At 44.0% G+C, this 19,926-nt stretch overlaps 1 protein-coding gene across 2 annotated transcripts in view; it reads right to left on the reverse strand.

The window, feature by feature from the left end:
- The window catches only part of LOC139532242 (gamma-aminobutyric acid receptor subunit alpha-5-like), a 30,077-nt gene that overhangs the window by 3,505 nt on the left and 6,646 nt on the right, over positions 1–19,926 (reverse strand). The window contains exons 6-9 of one of the 2 annotated variants that reach the window (XM_071329617.1): positions 15,449–15,531; positions 7,157–7,363; positions 4,832–4,975; positions 1,950–2,102 (exon numbers count right to left, since the gene is read on the reverse strand). In XM_071329617.1, coding sequence (XP_071185718.1) covers positions 1,950–2,102; positions 4,832–4,975; positions 7,157–7,363; positions 15,449–15,531 — 587 coding nt within the window. The remainder of the gene's footprint in view (positions 1–1,949; positions 2,103–4,831; positions 4,976–7,156; positions 7,364–15,448; positions 15,532–19,926) is intronic. The other variant, XM_071329618.1, reaches the window with a different exon arrangement.

Consider the following 19,926-nt stretch of genomic DNA (forward strand, 5'->3'; position numbering starts at 1 on the left):
ACAGAAAAAATAAAATAAGAGTTTCTAATTAGGCAAGGCCAGGTATTCCCTCCCTGTTTCAGTCCATTTTCTTCCATTCTCTGCCTAATTAACACTACCCCTGTATGATGAGTGAGCAACAGGTTGTAATATATTCTTTAGTATATGGGAATAAAGTGGTTAACATCATCTGTAGTGACGTGTGGAAGCTGTAGACATTTTGGGATCATCAACTAGATTCAGCCACGGGCCGATTTGTTATTGAGCGGATGGTCAGGGGGCCGGAACATAATTACAAATCATTTGTAGACTGCAAATTGATCGCAAGAAGACCAAACAAGTATAATACTTAATTAAAACATAATCATTTCAAACCTTGCTTACATTTGTATTCGATAACATACAGTATACACTATATACAACAGTATGTGGACACCCCTTCAAATGAGTGGATTCGGCTATTTCAGCCACACCCATTGCTGAAAGGAGTATAAAATCGAGCACATAGCCATGCAATCTCCATAGACAAACATTGGCAATAGAATGGCCTTACTGAAGAGCTCAGTGACTTTCAATGTGGCACCGTCATACAACAGCTCAGCCGCGAAGTGGTACGGTAGGCCGCACAAGCTCACAGAACGGGACCACCGAAGCACGTAGCGCGTCCTAGGTTGCAACACTCACTACAGAGTTCCAAACTGCTTCTGGAAACAACGTCAGCACAAGAACTGTTCATCGGGAGCTTCATGAAATGGGTTTCCATGGCCGAGCAGCCGCACACAAGCCTCAGATCACCATGCGCAATGCCAAGCATCAGCTGGACTGGTGTAAAGCTTCACGCCTACTCTGGAGCAGTGGAAACACGTTCTCTGTAGTGATGAATCATGCTTCAACATCTGGCAGTCCGACGGACGAATCTGGGTTTGGTGGAGGCCAGGAGAACGCTACCTGCCCGAATGCATAGTGTCAACTGTAAAGTTTGGTGGAGGAAGAATAATGGTCTAGGGCTGTTTTCCATGGTTCGGGCTAGGCACCTTAGTTACAGTGAAGGGAAATCTTAACGCTACAGCATACAATGACATTCTAGACGTTTCTGTGCTTCCAACTTTGTGGCAACAGTCCTGTTTCAATGCCCCCCGTGCATAAAGCGAGGTCCATGGTTTGGTTTGGTTTGTCGAGATTGGAGTGGAAGAAATTGAGTTGCCTACACAGTGCCCTGACCTCATCCCCATCGAACACCTTTGGGATGAATTGGAACGCCGACTATGAGCCAGGCCTAATCGGCCAACATCAGTGCCCGGCCTCAATAATGCTCAGGTGGCTGAATGGAATCAAGTCCCTATAGCAATGTTCCCAGAAAAGTGGAGGCTGTTATAGCAGCAAAGGAGGGACCAACTCCATATTAATGCCCATGATTTTGGAATGAGATGTTCAATGAGCATGTAGTGTATCTCTCTATTATGGGTGGGAATATTTTGGAATAGATTTTCAAAATTAAATTCACTTAGAGCTGATTTGCTGGTGTGTTTACAGTATTTTATGTCCAACAATAAATAAAATAAGTCTAAAAAACGATGTATTTATTTTTGCTCAGAACTTGGGGGGCCAAACAAAATCACCCTGCCAGTTGGGGAACCCTACTGTAGACATTCAGGGGTTTTCTAGGGACAAGAGAAAGGTGGTCATCACCTGTTATGTCTAGAATTGCCTGAAAATCTATTTCAAATTGGCATCATCATGGATGATATAGATAATTGTAGTTTAACCAGGTCGTTATTGTGAAAGATAATGTGTTCTCGATGACTTATCTGGCTAACTAAAGGTATAAATAAAAAAATCTAACATTCATTCATGAAAATTGTGATGAGTGTATGTGTTGGGTGACGGGGTAACACATAGTGTCCATTTTGAGTTGAAAGTACACTTTTAGTTCGAGTTGATTCAAGTGGTCGAGGTGCGGTCATACTAACCAAAGACGGTCCTGGCTGGTACAGATTCACGGTTGAGCCAGAAGGACACCTGGGACAGGATCACAGTCATGAAGCAGGGCATGTAGGTCTGAATGACAAAGTAACCAATCTTCCTCTTCAGGTAGAAGTGACACATCATGACGGTGTACTGTCCTGTTGGTTTAGAGGACAATGGGACAAAGATAAATGAATAATTGCAGTGGTGACAATGATAGAGATATACAGTAGAAAGAGAGAGTGAATCGCAAAGTCATCCTGCATTTTTATCTAATTGTATTATATATTTGATAATTATATCGAACTTTATAATAATATGCATTTTTGTATTTTTTTTAAATAAATTATATATATATATATATTTAAAAAAACACGACAAGGATGCAACAATCGCCAACAAATATAATTATCTAAGAAAACAATTATGCAGATGAATAAAATATGATATAAAATGGCTTCGCTAAAATATGTATGTTACACTCAATAATGTGACAGTTGCTGTGTGAGGTAAATGTGTTGTGGTAAAAAAGCGGAGAGAAAAAAAAAACATGATATCTTGTTAACCAACTGAAGATTGCGTTTGAAGCTTTAAAAAAATCCTTTCTAGCTTCCCACAGCCGGCGCCTGATAAACTATAGAAAATCCACTGATGACTGCTGCGTTCTCCAGGCAAAATCCGATTTTTGTATCTCACTAATCCCCTGTCACAATCTGCAACCTGCCATCAGGGAAAACGCTAGCTCAGTCCTGCCCACTCACTCAGCTCGGCTCTGCTCTGCTGTGCTCTGGCCTCGCGCACTCGACAAGGACGCGACGCTACCAAATCTCCAGCGACTGACGGACAGATATCTACAGACCTTAGCTCCTAGTTAATAACAATTCTCCCAGGGGTGTGATGGAGGGGGGCTGACCTGGTGCCCCATGGGAAGTTTGTGATTCTGTGAGCCAAACGGACGTAGGGCCAACGCAGGGACCATCATGTCTCCAGTCCCAGAAGCCCCAGCTAGCCGGCGTCTTCTCGGCCCACCGGGGAGACACCCATGACTCCCAGCCTCTCTCCGCCCCGAGCGACCGACTGACCGACCGACCATCCGGACTGTTTGCTGTTGATGCATGGAGCCCGATGAGACTCATAGAGGAATGAACATGTACCTTTGGTGGATTTTACTGCAAGGGTTTTGGAGCGTTTATGGGGAACTTCCATTCATTGCAGACAATAACGCAGCCATGTTGGTCAACTGGTGAGTACTAAGGCAACGGTGGTCGCAGAAAGTTTGTGAAAAACTTAAGAAAATGTCATTTACATGTAAATATGCAGATATAAAGAAAGAAAAGTGGAATGGGCTGGGTTTTGGGATATGTCCAAAGGAGACATTGCATAAAGGCACACTGTTCTAAACCCAACTAAGGGACTCCATTTTGCAGGATAAACTATATTTCCTTCTTTTACCAAACAGTGTACTATATCATTTTACGGTATTTATTTTCAGTGTGGTTTGCTGTAAATGTACTGTGAGGGGGTATAGGATGTCATGTCCCTAAACCGAGCTGTTGCTAATCTCGTCTTGATTTAGCCATAGAGGGATTGTAGCTAAGATTAGGCACATGCTAATTCAAGAACCGCAACAGAACTGACCCACCGGATTCCCATCGGGGACAGTGAACTCTACAGACTTGGCCCTGGGCCAGACAGACGGCCTACAGCCACCGCCTGACCTCCGCAGCTCCCATTTGTCACTGCTGGCAAGCAGAGAGGAGCCGGTGGAGGAAAGGAGATCCACAGAAACACACTTTTAGCTAGCGGGCCTACTGAAGTTCGGGGTCAGTCCACAAATGGACTATAGTTTACACTTATCAGTGGCCCTGCAGGGAAGCTTATAGGATCCCGCTGCCTACTTAACAGGCAGGGAGGGTTTTTAGGTCTTATCCATGATCAAGGGAGATTGCCATGGAGGGACTGTCCTGCCTCTCCTTTCCTTTCATGGCCAAGGAGTTAAACGGCCGTGATGATGACTTTCACGGCGCTGGATGGTTTCTGCCATTCGACGCACAATACCAGGGAAATCCACACTTTTAATAGCCATTCTGCAGACAGCAGCCGAAGTGCATTACAGTTCCGCTTTACATAAGGGTATTAAGCCTTTCAGTCCCACGTGTCTTTGCCCGGGAGCCTGGGATGTCCAATCCCTGCGGGCGCTGTGATGTCGTCCTCTTATGCAAAAGCCTGATGGGACAGTCAACACGGGATTAACCCTTGACTCCCAGGGAGCTCAGGACAGGAATAAGTGAGTCCATGTGTAGCCTAAGTGACAGCTGGCTACTTCCCTACCTGCTCTTGCTCCTTCTCCAAAATATTTCCTTTCCCCCCTCTAGCCTACAGTGAAGTACAGTGGAGTTTGGAGAAGTCAGACTAAAAATGACATTTGAAAGGAATAGGATACTTTCCCCAAAATATGAATTTCCCCAACGTAATCGTTAAGAGCATAATAACAAAATCCCCATGAAAATCGGTCAGTTTAAGATAGAGATATTTGCATGGGCTGTGTCTTAATCCATAGCGTCCGCTTATGATAGCCTTCCGCACATGCGGTGGAAGGTGGCTGAGCTACATGGGTGTTTGTCAGACCATGAGACATCCCGGTCTTATATATATATATATATATATATATATATATATATATATATATATATATATATATATATATTATTTGATACCTAAAGGGGTCCTACAATTCTAAATCAAAGTGTCTCAGGCTACATTCCATTCCAACATCCATATGTGCATACCAATTAGAATGCATGCCGTAATACATTGCTTAATTCTAAGGTATGCTAGTGTGGATATTGGAAGAGAGCTGGGAAAGGTTTTTGAGTATATACCTCACCTCGACTGGTGTAGATGTCCTCAGAGCCTGCAGTCTGGCCGATCAGGTGGTACTGGTTGAGACGGGATCCGTCTTCTGCCACCACTACAGACTTGGCAGCACCGGTTTGCCAGAGGTACACCACCTCAGAGACTGGATAGGCATCTGAAAGAAAGAAACAGGACACTGTGAGGACGCTAATGAGATATTATACAGGCCAGGGCACATATCAGGAACTAGCAAGTCTCAGACCAAAGTCATAGTTGAAGCTCAGATGTTGAGTCAAGCGAAACTAGGATGAAGCTATTACTAGGACTACACGTTCTTCTGGCAACACAATCGGAGGCCTATGTCGTGTACGCATGAAATGCATGCTGGGAAAGGAACGGAACAGTTTGTTACTTATGTCCAGGACACAAGGTTCCTCATATCCTACTCTAAGTGAAACTACATCGTGGTTTGGTGTCCTAGTTGATTTATTTAGCAAATGCAAAGTCTCAGTGCCAAAAAGTTGCTTCTGATCCTGCTGTGTTAAGTACAGCTAGGCACCCATTGCGTTTGTGGATTATGTGGTGAATGGTTTTCTCTCTAAGAACAGAGCTTAAGAGACAACATGGCTATACCCAATCTCTTTTCCTTTACCATAGTAGGACAATCCCCCGGAAGCTGTACAGTATAGACCAGAGTAAGGGACCCTGCCAGCTTTGCCCCTCTGGGGGCTTCAGGCTTAGATTGAGCTGTGGTTGAGCACATGTTTGCAAAGCAACACAGCTTGTTAATCACATAGCCACAGTGGCTGATTGGAGCTGAGAGTGTCAGCTAACACTGACCCCCAAGGTCTGGTCCAAATTACGCCTCTGCCACAGCAGAGAGGGTCATCAGGCATCGTGACATACAGAAAGACAAGGATGCATACGCAGACAGACAGACAGACAAATGGGCAGACGGATAGGCAGACAGACAGGCAGACACACACAAACACACCAACACCAGCTTCAGATTGCAGCCTACTAGTTTTTTGCTCAAATTGGTGATCTGTAATCAAATCATTTCCCGATTAATCTAAAAGCGAATGATTTCTCTTGTCAGCTCTCTGTGTCGATTTTCCACCCTTAGGACATCATCCCTCTTACCTAGAGGATTACAGGAGGGTCCAGTGTGGAGCTCACTCTAAAGCTGGGGCTAAGCCCTAAAGACTCATGACATCCATAAGGAGTTGCATTGGCTCCTCTCCTGAAACACTGACTCAAGATAGAACACAAAGGCCTGCCAACATTTAGGATCTCTTAATAAGCTGTATCAATAGAACAGTCTGGATCGAACAGTGATACAAAGTTCAGGTCAGGTCAGCTATAGTTTATTGTAACAAGGTAGGGCATGTCAAATATGAACTATTAATCAAAATATGAAGATGAATATTTTGGCGATCTGTTACAGCCAGAAACCCACTTTTTACACTACTCATGACAGAGAGTTATCATTTGAAGTACAAACGTATCTAATTTTCTTTTTAAATTAACTAACAAAAGCATTGTTACTATCAAATTTCCAATCATCAGACATTTACTATGTACATTCTACACTGAACAGAAATATAAATGCAACATGTAAAATGTTGGTCCCATGTTTCATGTGCTGAAATGAAAGATCCCATAAATTTTCCAAACACACAAAAAGCTTATTTCTCTAAAAACAAATCTCACAAATTTGTTTACATCCCTGTTAGTGAGCATTTCTCCTTTGCCAAGATAATTCATCCACCTGACAGGTGTGGCATTTCAAGAAGCTGATTAAACAGCATGATCATTACACAAGTGCACTTTGTGCTGGGGAAAATAAATGGCCACTGTAAAATTAGCCGTTTTGTCGCACAACACAATGCCACTATAACGACACAGGACAAGACCCAAATGCAGACAAAGGAGGAAGTTGGTTCGAGTTGCTGATATTTATTAATAGACAAGGAGCAGGCAAGAGGCAGGTCGGGGACAGGCAGAAGTTCGTAAACCAGGTCAAAGTCAGGTGGGTACAGGATGGCAGGCAGGCTCGAGGTCAGGGCAGGCAGAATGGTATGGCAGGCAGGCTCGAGGTCAGGGCAGGCAGAAAAGGTCGGAACCGGGAGGACTAGAAAACAGGAACTAGAAAAACATGCTGGTAGGCTTGACGAGACAAGACGAACTGGCAACAGACAAACAGAACCACCGATATAAATACACAGGGGATGATGGGAAGAAATGGGAGATACCTGGTGGGGGGTGGGGACAAGCACAAGACATGTGAAACAGATCAGGATGTGTCAGTAACCCGCTCTAGGGGCGCCACCTGGCGTCCTACCTGGGCGCATACCTGGTTGACCGGGATGCCGGCTGTGAAAGTCAGCGATGAGGGCCGGGTCCAGGATGTCCTTAGTGGGGACCCAGCACCTCTCCTCCAGGCCATAACCCTCCCAGTCAACCAGGTACTGGAAACTCCTGCCCCGAGGTCGAACACTCACCAGGCGTCTCACCATGTATGGCGGATGGCCATCGATGAGACGGGGAGGGAGAGTGGGGCCTGGAAACAGGAGACAAAGGGCTGTGAGACAAATCTTAGACACATGAACCGTGGGATGTATACGAAGGGAAGCAACAGAACAGTGGGACTAAGGATTTTAGAGATGGCAAATCCCAGAAACGAGTGAATCTCAGAAAACGTTGCAGCTGCACTCTAAAGGTGTGTTGGGGCCAATCCACCACCACTTTCACCTTGTCAGGATCCATCTGAACGTTCCCTTCAGTGATGACATATCCCAGAAAAGAGATAGTGGGGCGAATGGAATTCACACTTCTCAGTTTTCCCAAACAACTGGTTCTCCAGGAGGCGATGGAGGACTTGACGGACATGGAGGACATGCTCTTGAGCAGAATGGGAGCAAACAAGGATGTCATTGAGGTAGACAAACACAAAGCGATTCAGCATGTCACAGACCAGGGCCTGGAACACTGCAGGGGCGTTGGTGAGTCCAAACGGCATGACCAGGTACTCATAGTGTCCGTTAGCTGGGTTGAAGGCGGTCTTCTACTCGTCTCCTTCCTGTATCCGAACTAGGTGGTAGGCATTCCGAAGGTCCAACTTAGAAAAGAAGGTTGCCCCCTGGAGAGGTTTGAAAGCCGAGGAGATGAGTTGTAGAGGGTAACGATTCTTCAAAGTGATATCATCTTGTCCACAAAGAAGAAACATGTGCCAGCAGGGGAGGCAGAAGGTCAAATGCTCCCAGCAGGCAGAGAGTCCTTAGTGTACTCCTCCATGGCCTTTGTCTCAGGGCCAGAGAGGGGATACAGCCGCCCACAAGGCGGTGTGGTGCCCGGGAGAAAGTCAATGGCGCAATCATAGGGGCGAAGCAAAGGAAGGGAGTTGGCGTGAGCCTTGCTGAAAACCTCCAGGAGGTCCTGGTACTCCGCGGGAACGGCAGAGATATCCAATGCTTTTCCAGAGCCCGCAGGAGGACGTCCCGGGGCAGGCTGCACCACTTTAAGGCAATCCGAGTGTAAAAACAGGCTCCAACCCAGGATAGAACCAGTGGTCCAATCAATCAGGGGGTTGTGCCTCTGGAGCCATGACAATCCCAAAACGACAGGAACATGGGGAGATTCAATATGTAGAAGCTGTATGGACTCACTGTGATTGCCCGACACTCGCATGTTAGTGGGAACCGTACTGTGAGTGACCCTGCCAATGGAGCGTCCGTCCAGTGCTCTGACGTCCATCGGAATGGAGAGGATTTGTATGGAGATACCCAGCTCAGATACTAGAGTAGCGTCCATGAAGCTCTCGTCAGTCCCAGAGTCAATGATCACCCGGAGAGATTTAGACCAATCACCCCACAGCAGGATAACATGGAAAGGGGTACAAGTAATAGGAGTTAGAAGACTCCCAGTATGGCCCACCAGCATACTCATACCTACTGATGAGCCTGGTCTTTTACTGGACAGGTGGATATGTAATGCCCTGTAGAACCACAATACAGCCAACTGTTGGAGCTCAGCCTACGTAATTGTTCCATAGGCGACAATCTACCCAGTTGCATAGGCTCTGGAGTAAACGAGTCGCCCGTCCCCGATGATTCCCGAGGGGGCTCAGGTGACTTCGGATCCTCTCGGGAATGCAGGCGTCGGGGACTTCCGGGGTTCTTCGGAGGCGAGAAAGCAGCCATGGACGAGCGAGTGTGGCTGAGAACAGACCTCCTCTCCGTCCTGCATTCCTGTAGGTGCCCATCGCCGGGGTAGGCTGGACAAAATCACCACTGGTAGGGGGATTACTGAGCGTCCGGGAGGTCTCCGTTGTGGCATGATGCCTGATAGATAGTCCACGGAATTGCTCCAGTAATGATTTGAAACCCTGGTCATGGCATTCTGCCAAAGTATGTATTTCCATAAGGTTCTGAAGTATCTCCTAATTTCTCCCAATGGTGGCTCCATGCAGGGAGACAGTGTTGAGGAGCTGGTCCGAGTCTGCTGGGTCAGTCATGGCCAGTTCATTCTATAATGGCACAGGATGAGACCCAAATGCAGACACAGGAGGCAGATGGTTCGAGTCTCTGATATTTATTAATAGATAAGGGGCAGGCAAGAGGCAGGTCGAGGACAGGCAGAAGTTCGTAAACTAGGTCAGAGTCAGATGGGTACAGGACGGCAGGATGGCAGGCAGGCTTGAGGTCAGGGCAGGCAGAATGGTATGGCAGGCGGGCTCAGGGTCAGGGCAGGGCAGGCAGAAAAGGTTGGTACCGGGAGGACTAGAAAACAGGGACTAGAAAAACCCGCTGGTAGGCTTGACGAGACAAGACGAACTGGCAACAGACAAACAGAACCACCGATATAAATACACAGGGGATGATGGGAAGAAATGGGAGATACCTGGTGAGGGGTGGAGACAAGCACAAGACAGGTGAAACAGATCAGTGTGACAGCCACATATGTCTCATGTTTTGAGGGAGCGTGCAATTGGCATGCTGACTGCAGGAATGTCCACCAGAGCTGTTGCCATATAATTGAATGTTAATTTCTCTACCATAAGCCGCCTCCAACGTCGTTTTTGGGAATTTGGCAGTATGTTCAATCGGCCTCACAAACGCAGACCCTGTGTATGGCGTCATGTGAGCGAGCAATTTGCTGATGTCAATGTTGGGAACAGAGTGCCCCATGGTGGAGATGGGGTTATGGCATGGGCAGGCATAAGCTAAGGACAATGAATACAATTGCATTATATTGATGGCAATTTGAATGCACAGAGATCCAGTGAAGAGATCCTGAGGCCAATCGTCATGCCATTCATCCGCTGCCATCAGCTCATGTTTCAGCATGGTAATGCACAGATTAGGGCCTAATGAATTTATTGCAATTGACTGATTTCATGATATGAACTGTAACTCAGTAAAATCTTTGAAATTGTTGCATGTTGCGTTTATATTGTATGTAAAGTATAATTGCAACCTTTAGGGTAGTCAGTAACCTACTGTCGGGATTCAGGAAAGCACTGGCTAGGACAGTACCTGCAGTCCAACAAAAGAATTCAATCAAGTGCAGATGAAGGATTTACACTTTATCAGAAGTGTTAACCTCATTTCAACTGAAACAACTAGCAAGCTGTTCCTCTCCTGAACACTGTCACTGTTGAAACACTGTCGGGATATTGACGTGAAACCACACCTGTCCTAAAAATAGAGGGCCAACATTCTGAGAGAAACCTCAGAAACAGCACCTTTCCTGTCTGCAATCAATCTGAGGCCTAGGTCTCTTTAAGCATGCAGGGAGATGCAGAGGAAGGTGGATAGTGAGGAATAATGGGCCAGTCAGAACCATGGGGAATGAGTGGAGGTTCAGATATAGGATCTTCATTTACTATAGCAGGAACATAATCCTACAGCAACAGGACATTTGAATTGTTAATTGGATTGTAATTGACTGACATTTTTCGTGAGTTAAAATCCAGTCTAAAATGCATTTCTACGTGGAAATTACAAACGTCAGAAGCCTTTAAAATCCTCAAATACACTACATTTACAACCTCCTGCAACAGGTTGCTCAAATGAATATCCTACATCTCTATAGATTCCTCAGCTTTTGTAGATGGTCCGTATATAAAATAGAAAAACACAAAGGCCTAGAGAACCAGGTTAAGAAAGGGATGAGCCACAGGAGCCTGGAAGAAAGAAAAGGGAATAGAGAGAGAGAGAGAGAGAACACTGAGAGAGAGAAAGAAAATGTGAGGGTGAGTCATGTTCTTCAAGGCTATACACTGTACCAGTCTACTTCATTTCTACTTCATTTCCATGTTCCATGTACATTTTTTTCCTATCCTTTATTTTTTTCTTCTAATTATGGATGAAAAGAATAACTGTCGTTTAATCCCCCGGATGACAAAGTGTCTTTCTGGATTAAAGAAAATAATCAAAATGAGGTCCACTGTGAATGTTTCTAGGGACTAAACGAGCGTTTCTCCCTGGCTGTAGGAGGAAAATGAAAGGCATTTGTCATGTAAGGACTGTGTGTGTGTGTGTGTGTGTGTGTGTGTGTGTGTGTGTGTGTGTGTGTGTGTGTGTGTGTGTGTGTGTGTGTGTGTGTGTGTGTGTGTGTGTGTGTGTGTGTGTGTGTGTGTGTGTGTGTGTGTGTGTGTGTGCGCGTTGGGTGGGAAGAACAAAGAAAAAGAAAGTGATGGATCAATGTAAAGTGCAGTAACTAAGCAACCAAACTCAATAGCATGTCATAGCACTTTGCTGTAGTACTGGTACTACTGGCCATGCCTAGTGGGTTGCTATTTACAGTCAGACTTCTTGGATGGCTTTAGCCGAAAGCCAGGGCCAAAATGTAAAGTTGGGTGGGTTTAGAATCCTTAAGGATAATGATGCGGGGAATACCATGATTTAGTAGTAGAGCTAAAGGATTTGGCAGACGGGGCCTGTCACGTATGCCAACTTTACCGCAACCTCTTCCTGACTTTGAGATTGCACGGTACACACCCACCTATTACGTAACATGAACATTAGGACCTGCGATAGATGAATGAGTAAATGAATGAATGAATGGATAAATGAATGAATGAGTAAACAAATGAATAAACGAATGAACAAACAAATGAACAAATGAAATGATGAACAGATTTGATATAATCTTTGTTTACATACTGTCCACGCACCCATACATCTTAATCTGAAAACTTGAGCCATCTACTGTACCTGTGAGGAGAGTGTGCTAGTACATAATAGTAATAGGATGGTTTTACAGCATCTAAAACCCTCCTGTGATTTTACTTGACCATGGGAATAGAAAAGAGCTACACCGGGTATACAGAAATGCACTGATTGAGCCTTGCCTGTAGTATACAACCCATTTTAAATCAGCTTCGTTTATCAAAAGAGGCTGTGCCCAGGTCCCAAATGGCACCCTATTCCCTATATCGTGCACAAAATAGGGAATAGGGTGCCATTTGGGATGCATGCAGCCCTCTGTACTCTCCATCTCTCCACTCCATACAGATAGCCTTGGGTTAGTAATGCATGGATGACAATAGAGAACCCAGCTCCTAAAAGCACTTCAGTTCACCACAGCTCTAATCGGTTGAAGACTGAGAGCGACTTGAGTGTCATCATTCCACAGACTTCAATGACTGTTTATTACAGCACTCTTGTAGATTATTACTGCATCACAATATAGTTTTTACATCAATTTAACCATTTTATGAATTTAGATGTGGAATAGTGTCAAAAGGGCACATTTCTGACCTGTGATGTTTATTTGCTGGTGATTTCGATATTTTATTGTTCCTTGTAGTACACTACACTAGTTATGAGTTAATCTTAAAAAGAGTGTCTGCTATCAATACAATATACAGTAGTAAGTAAAAAAAGCAGAAGAAGGAGAAACCACGTCTCAATTATGACGTTGCATTGACCCCCGAATTTCGTCTTAGCAGCAGCAGCATGGTCAGGTCAGACATTTTCCATGCTTCTCCACAGACCTATACAAATGTAGGATCTTAATTTGTTCCAGTTTGCTATCGCAGGAAAATAATCCTGCAGCAACAGGAAATATAAATTATTAAATGGATTATAATTCATGGACATTTTTGTGGAGGTTGATATATTTTTCATTAGGGCAATCGAGTCAAACATTTCAAATTGGAATCGACAAACTTCATAAGCATTTTTAACTCTCAAATAGACTACACATTTTAAATGTCCTGCAACAGTTCTCCTGCAACAGGGTGATCAAATTACAATCCCACATCTGTACAAACATACACACACTCCCTCCTCCCCACACACTACCACATCCATCCTACTTATCATGAACATTATTTGATAAGACTTAGTTTTTCTGTGCTGCTTGAAAAAAGGTCAACTGTGGGCCAAGAGAGTAAAGGCAAGATACACTTTCCATCATCCTTCATATCCCCTGTGAGCTGGGCTGCACAGGAAAGTAGTTGTATCTGGTGGTGAAGTGGGATGTGTGGGTGATGGAATGAGAAATAGAGCCTGTGGTCACAGTGCTCAGACAACTGGCTAAACCGTAGTAACTGTATCTGTATGCTCTGTATGTAAATTATTCAAATGCAAATGTTTTCTGAGTGTCTGGCCTTTTTTGTTAGGACAAACCTAATCTGAAATGTCAAAGTGAAATTCTAAACTTTTAGAAGGCTTTTTAAAACTCAAATACACAACAAGTTTCTATTTCCTGCTTAGCAGAAAAATTCTCAGCAACAAAAGAGTGATCAACTTAAGATCCTACATCTGTAGGGGCAGTTCAATCAGCTAGGTAATCTGGCTATATACGTCCTATGGTGTGACAAAGCCCAGGGTTTACTATATTGTGACATGGCGTGACCCTGCTCAGGGCATTCCTATTATGCTTCCCTGGGACTATCCATCTGTGGTGTCCCTGTCTAAAAGGTCAAAGTACAGCTGAGCTATTTCAGGCCAGCACTTAAACCAGGCAGGCAAGCAACACCCACACCACCCCCACCCCCCCTGCCCCAACCCACAACACTTCAGGAGAATGTTAACATAACAGGATAAGATGCTTAGCCGCAGATGCTGGTGTGACTGCTGGATACCACAGTACAAAGCGGTTTCCAGTTCTGGAAGTCCTCTGGGTTTAGGAACTTAGGGTTCTCAATTTGAGAGGGGGTTGAGGGGTTTCAACTAACTGTTGAGAATTAGAATAGCAGAATACACGGGGTGCAATTTTGAAATTTGGTTGTGCATAAGCAGTTTTTCTCTTGTTATGCCAGTCACTGTCAGTCTCTCAATTAGGCCATGTCAGCATTAAAAAAAAGGTAAATAGGTCTAGCCAGCTATTTAAACTTGTAGTAGTGGCAGCAGGTAGCCTGGAGGTTAAGAGTGTTGGGCCAGTAACCGGACAGTTGTGGTTTGAATCCCTGAGCCGACTCTGAGGAAAATCTGTCGATGTGCCCTTGAGCAAGGCACTTAACCATAATTGCGGCTAAAAGTCACTCTGGATAAGAGCGTCTGCTAAATGACTAAAATGTAAATGTAGTAATCATGGCTGAATTACCGACCAGGCACGAAGGGCCATTGATTTTGTCAGTCACTCTCATTCAAATATTAGATTAACATGGCATAAGTCATTGCAAAATGTGTCAAATTTCTGGAAATTATCTTTAAAACGTCAAAGAATTTGCTCCACCGTACGGCAAAACGTGTAGAATTACAGGAAATTATCTGTAAAACTGCAACTTCTTTTTCTCCGCTCCATGGCAAAATGCGTAGAATTGCATATAATTAGTTATACAATTGCTAAATGTTCTCTCCGCCCCATAGCAAAATGTGTACAATTGCAGAAAATGTGCTTTAAAATTGCAAAATAAATTCTATGCCCCATGGCAAAATGTGTACAATTGCAGAAAATGTGCTTTAAAATTGCAAAATAAATTCTATGCCCCATGGCAAAATGTGTGGAATTGCAGGAAATGTACTTTAACTCTAACTTTTTCTCTCCGCCGTCAAGAGGGGGGCCACCAAAATGTTTTGCCAGCGAGGCGTGGGGGCCCCCCAACCAAATCTCGCAGAGGGCCCCCAAAAAGTCTAGGGGATGGCCCTGCCTGACCATAGTCTGCTTTTAGTTCTAATTGGTAAATGGTAATACAACCCTGGGAGCCCTGGCGAGGTGGTACAGTAGGATAGCCCAGCTGCTGATGCCACAGGCCATGTGCCAAGTTAGCAAAGGTAATTAAGGGCCTGGTTACCAGAGGTAATTAAGAGCCAGGTTACCAAAGGTAATTAAGGACACGCAATTTGATTAAAGGATAGATAGACCTTTTGGCCCTCCACCTAGTTTAACTGAACCAGGTTTAGCTCCGCCGGTTTCAGGATTCAGGTCATTCCTTATTGCGGCGCCGTCGTTGTGGCTGGATTCTGTGTTCTTTCCTTGTTCCTTGTTCTCAAAAGCTCAATTGTCTCTTTAGAGGAATTGATTTGGTAGTTTACTGAGTTGGAGGTTTGATAAATAGTGCTGTCATTGACTCATACTCAGATCATAGGAAGTCTGGGCCTAGTAATGTTTATATGTATGGGATCTGTGCCGTTGTATTATTGGTGTGGCAAAGAGTAATACACAAAATATCAACACATGGAATTTTACTCACAGCTTCCAAACTTCAAAGGGCAAGCATGAGCATCCATTGGGAAGTCCTCCAACTGCATGGGACACTCCGCCGATATGGTTAACCTAGAGAAAGACCCAAAAGATCAAGACAATAAACCCAAATCCCCTACAGATATACTACATATAATAATCCTGTTAATTTCAAATCCAGTGCCGCCGTCGTCATCAACATCTTCATCTCCAGTGCTAATGTTAGTTGCATAGATAGCACAATGCCTGTACGATTACATCACAGGCCGTTTTTTTCCCCTTGTAGTATTTCTAGACAGAATCACCAAGAATTCACCCTGATCCAAGCACATGGCATTACATTTGATTATACTGCCATCTTGTGGTGGTTGTATTATTTGTGAATTCCCAGCTGTCATTCACTTCAAATCCCCCATGTACTGTACGTCAAGAGTGTATTCACAGAGAACATGTCCACAAAGTAACCATATATAATGACACATGTAAATACATTGATAAAACAATGAAATGATGCCACCTCTAGTCCTTGAGGACCATATGGATATGGTTGTGTTCACTTCACTGCATCCTTATTCAATGTTATTACTTTGCTTATGTTGTGTCAAAGACAGCTGACCTGTTTTAAGATCTTATTGGATCATACGAAGACCAACTCTAATTCTCATTGGTCTGTACTGTGAACAGGGAAGGCTGCCATCATGTGGTTACAAGAGAAACTGCAGGACTGGTCATTGAAGAACCTGATTTTCTGTCTCACAAGGAAAGTATATTGGTATACAGGTTTGATTAGCTATTTCCTAATGTAGGTCCACGCATAGAGAGCTGCCTTTTTCCCTTACAAAATTAGGGCTACAAATCCCCCCTCAAATTACATGTAACAGGTGTCATCTATTCTAAATCATCCCCATTACTCAATTTTTTGCATTCACAATTATGCACCTGCATTTCTTGTGTGATTAACAGTATAACATTTACTTGTTACGTGTTGATGTCACCAGTGCACCTCAAAGTAATGAACATGGCAAAAAGACTGCACTAGTTTCTTAATATGCATATTTCCTGCATCAGAGGTACAGTTTGCCCTGGAAATACGAATACTACATGATGTTCACTTGCTTCAACCTTTTCTGAAGGTTTCTGAAAACTCTGTTGCTCTCGGACTAATGTTTCGGAATCGGGGGGTGAGAATGCAATCACATTTAGTCATTATCTCCACTGGAGAGAAGGAGCTTTCCCCTGATGTCGGTGGATTCTGAAAGGCTGGGCCATGCAATAAATCTAGGTAGAGCGCTAATCTCTTTCCTGGTAATGGAAATACATTAGGAGACAGTAGTAAAACCAGAGCGATTAAAAGCAGAAACGTCCTGATGTTTCATTTCCTGAGTCATTGGGAAATCTATTACCTTTTTTAAATTATGGGCCTGATATCTGCTTCTTCTTTCACTCATCAGACTTTGATTCCAGTGACGGAATCAAAGTCATCTATTTCTCTTGCATCTATTTATCTGGCATTAAGATGATTTTTAGCAGGTGGTATTGATCTGGAATAAATTATACCTCCTAAAATGATACCAGGAAGTCCTGATCTATTCGTATGATTGCTATTGGTTGTCATCACTTTCTGTTCCTGTCTATTATGAATTCAAGGGTGAATATTTAATCTTACCTGCCACATATTGGTCCGTGTCCCATAACATACAAAATACAGCATCACAAAGACCAAAATAAAAGAAAATTGTCTGAGCCTATGTTACCAAGAGCTGGGCTGAGTCGAATAGCTGTGCAGAGGCTTTTGTTACCTCCTACACACAGACAACAACAATAACCAAACCAGTTCAGGGCCATTTGTGAATCGTGGCTGGCTGTATTTCAGTGAGCGTAACGTTAGTTTTTCAGACACAAAGCTCAGATATTATCCTCTATAAGTCTAAGCCTTTGGGTGGGGTGGGGGAGGTTCAGCTAACATGTGGAATTGTTTTAAGATGGTCATACCATGGATCATTTAGCTATTTGATTTGGAATTTTAGGACCCCTGTAGGTATTCCCCAAAATTGGTCTTTACTACTATAACCTATAGAAACACATTGAATAACACAATCATAAATGGCCAAACAGACAGTTCAAAAATAAAAGGGGGAATAAGATTTTTAAGCGTCTTTCCTTTATCTAAGAGATATAAGAAAGCTACAGTAAGGAAATACTTTTGTTTTTTGGACACATATTTAACCCCCTTTTTTTGTTGGCACAAAACTAACTCCATACTTCCATTCATTTTTTTTTTTTACCAGTTACCTTCAGACGAGTGACACTTGCGGAGATCGTAAATCCAAAATGGAGAACACCATCATATTTGTGAGAATATCTCCTTTCCATAGCGGGGTCATATTAGTTTGTAGCCCAAATCGTTCAGACGCTACAGAGATTTTCGTGAGAAGACCAATTTTTCGGGATGTCACATGGTCTGAAAAACGCAGCCCATTCAAAGAAACATATACCTAGCTTAAAGGGGATATTTGTATTATTATGTTACTTAGTTTGACGCATGAGTGCTTCAAGACTGCTTCGATCACGTGGACTGGGATATGTTCTGGGTAGCCTCAGACAACAGCATTGACCTATACGCTGACTCGGTGAGCAAGTTTATTAGCAAGTGCATCGGTGATGTTGTACCCACTGTGACTATTAAAACCTCCCTAACCAGAAACCGTGGATTGATGGCAGCATTCGTGCAATACTGAAAGCGCGAACCACCGCTTTTAATCATGGCAAGGCGACTAGAAACATAACCGAATACAAAGAGTGTACCTGTTCCCTCCGCAAGGCAATCAAACAAGCAAAGCGTCAGTATAGAGACAAAGTAGAGTCACCGGCTCAAACACGAGTAGGGTTCAACGGCTCAAACACAAGACTTATGTGGCAGGGTCTACAGTCAATCACGGATTACAAAAAGAAAACCGGCCCCGTTGCGGACATTGACGTCTTGCTCCCAGACAAACTAAACAACTTCTTTGCTCGCTTTGAGGACAATAGCCTGTGGGCTCTCCTTCACCGTGGCCACTGTGAGTAAAACATTTAAACGTGTTAATCTTCGCAAAGTTGCCGGCCCAGACGGCATCCCTAGCCGCGTCCTCAGAGCATGTGCAGACCAGCTGGCTGGTGCGTTCACGGACATATTCAATCAATCCCTATCCCAGTCTACTGTGCCCACATGCTTCAAGATGGCCACCATTGTTCCTGTTCCCAAGAAAGCTAAGGTAACTGAACTAAATGACTATAGTCCCGTAGCACTCACTTCTGTCATCATGAAGTGATTTGAGAGACTAGTCAAAGATCATATCACCTCCACCCTACCTGATACCCTAGACCCACTCCAATTTGCTTACCGCCACAATATGTCCACAGACGACGCAATCGCCATCACACTGCACACTACCCTTTCCCATCTGGACAAGAGAAATACCTATGTAAGAATGCTGTTCATTGACTACAGCTCAGCATTTAACACCACAGTACCCTCCAAACTTATCATTAAGCTTGAGACCCTGGGTCTCGACCTCGCCCTGTACAACTGGTTTCTGGACTTTCTGACGGGCCGCCCCCAGGTGGTGAGGGCTGATCCTCAACACTGGGGCCCCACAAGGATGCGTTCTCAGCCCTCTTGTGTACTCCCTGTTCACCCATGACTGCGTGGCCATGCACGCCTCCAACTCAATCATCAAGTTTGCAGACGTCACTACAGTGGTAAGCTTGATTACCAACAACGACGAGACGGCCTACAGGGAGGAGGTGAGGGCCCACGGAGTGTGGTGTCAGGAAAATAACTTTTCACTCAACGTCAACAAAACAAAGGAGATGATCGTGGACTTCAGGAAACAGCATCTCCACTTTGACGGGACAGCCTGTTCACCCTGCTATCATTCAGAAGGCGAGGTCAGTACAAGTGCATCAAAGCTGGAACCGAGAGACTGAAAAACAGCTTCTATCTCAAGGCCATCAGACTGTTAAACAGCCATCACTAACATAGAGTGGCTGCTGCTAACATACAGACTCAAATCTCTGTCCACTTTAATACATTTAATAAATGGATTTAATAAAGGTATCACTAGTCACTTTAAATAACGCCACTTTAATAATGCCTACATATCCTACATCACTCATCTCATATGTATATACTGCATTCTATACCATCTACACCATCTTGCCTATGCCGCACGGCCATCGCTCATCCATATATTTATATGTACATATTCTTATTCATCCCTTTACATTTGTGTGTATAAGGTAGTCGTTGTGAATTTGTTCGATTACTTGTTTGATATTACTGCACTGTCGGGAACTAGAAGCACAAGCATTTCGTTATACTCGCATCAACATCTGCTAACCATGTGTATGTGACCAATAAAATGTGACTTGATTTGAATAGACCTGACACAATTCCCCACCCTACATTACAGGTACTTCCTATCTGTTCTATGTGATTCATTTCTA

The sequence above is a fragment of the Salvelinus alpinus genome, chromosome 10, assembly GCF_045679555.1.
Source record: "Salvelinus alpinus chromosome 10, SLU_Salpinus.1, whole genome shotgun sequence".
In the NCBI taxonomy this organism is placed as follows: Eukaryota; Metazoa; Chordata; class Actinopteri; order Salmoniformes; family Salmonidae; genus Salvelinus; species Salvelinus alpinus.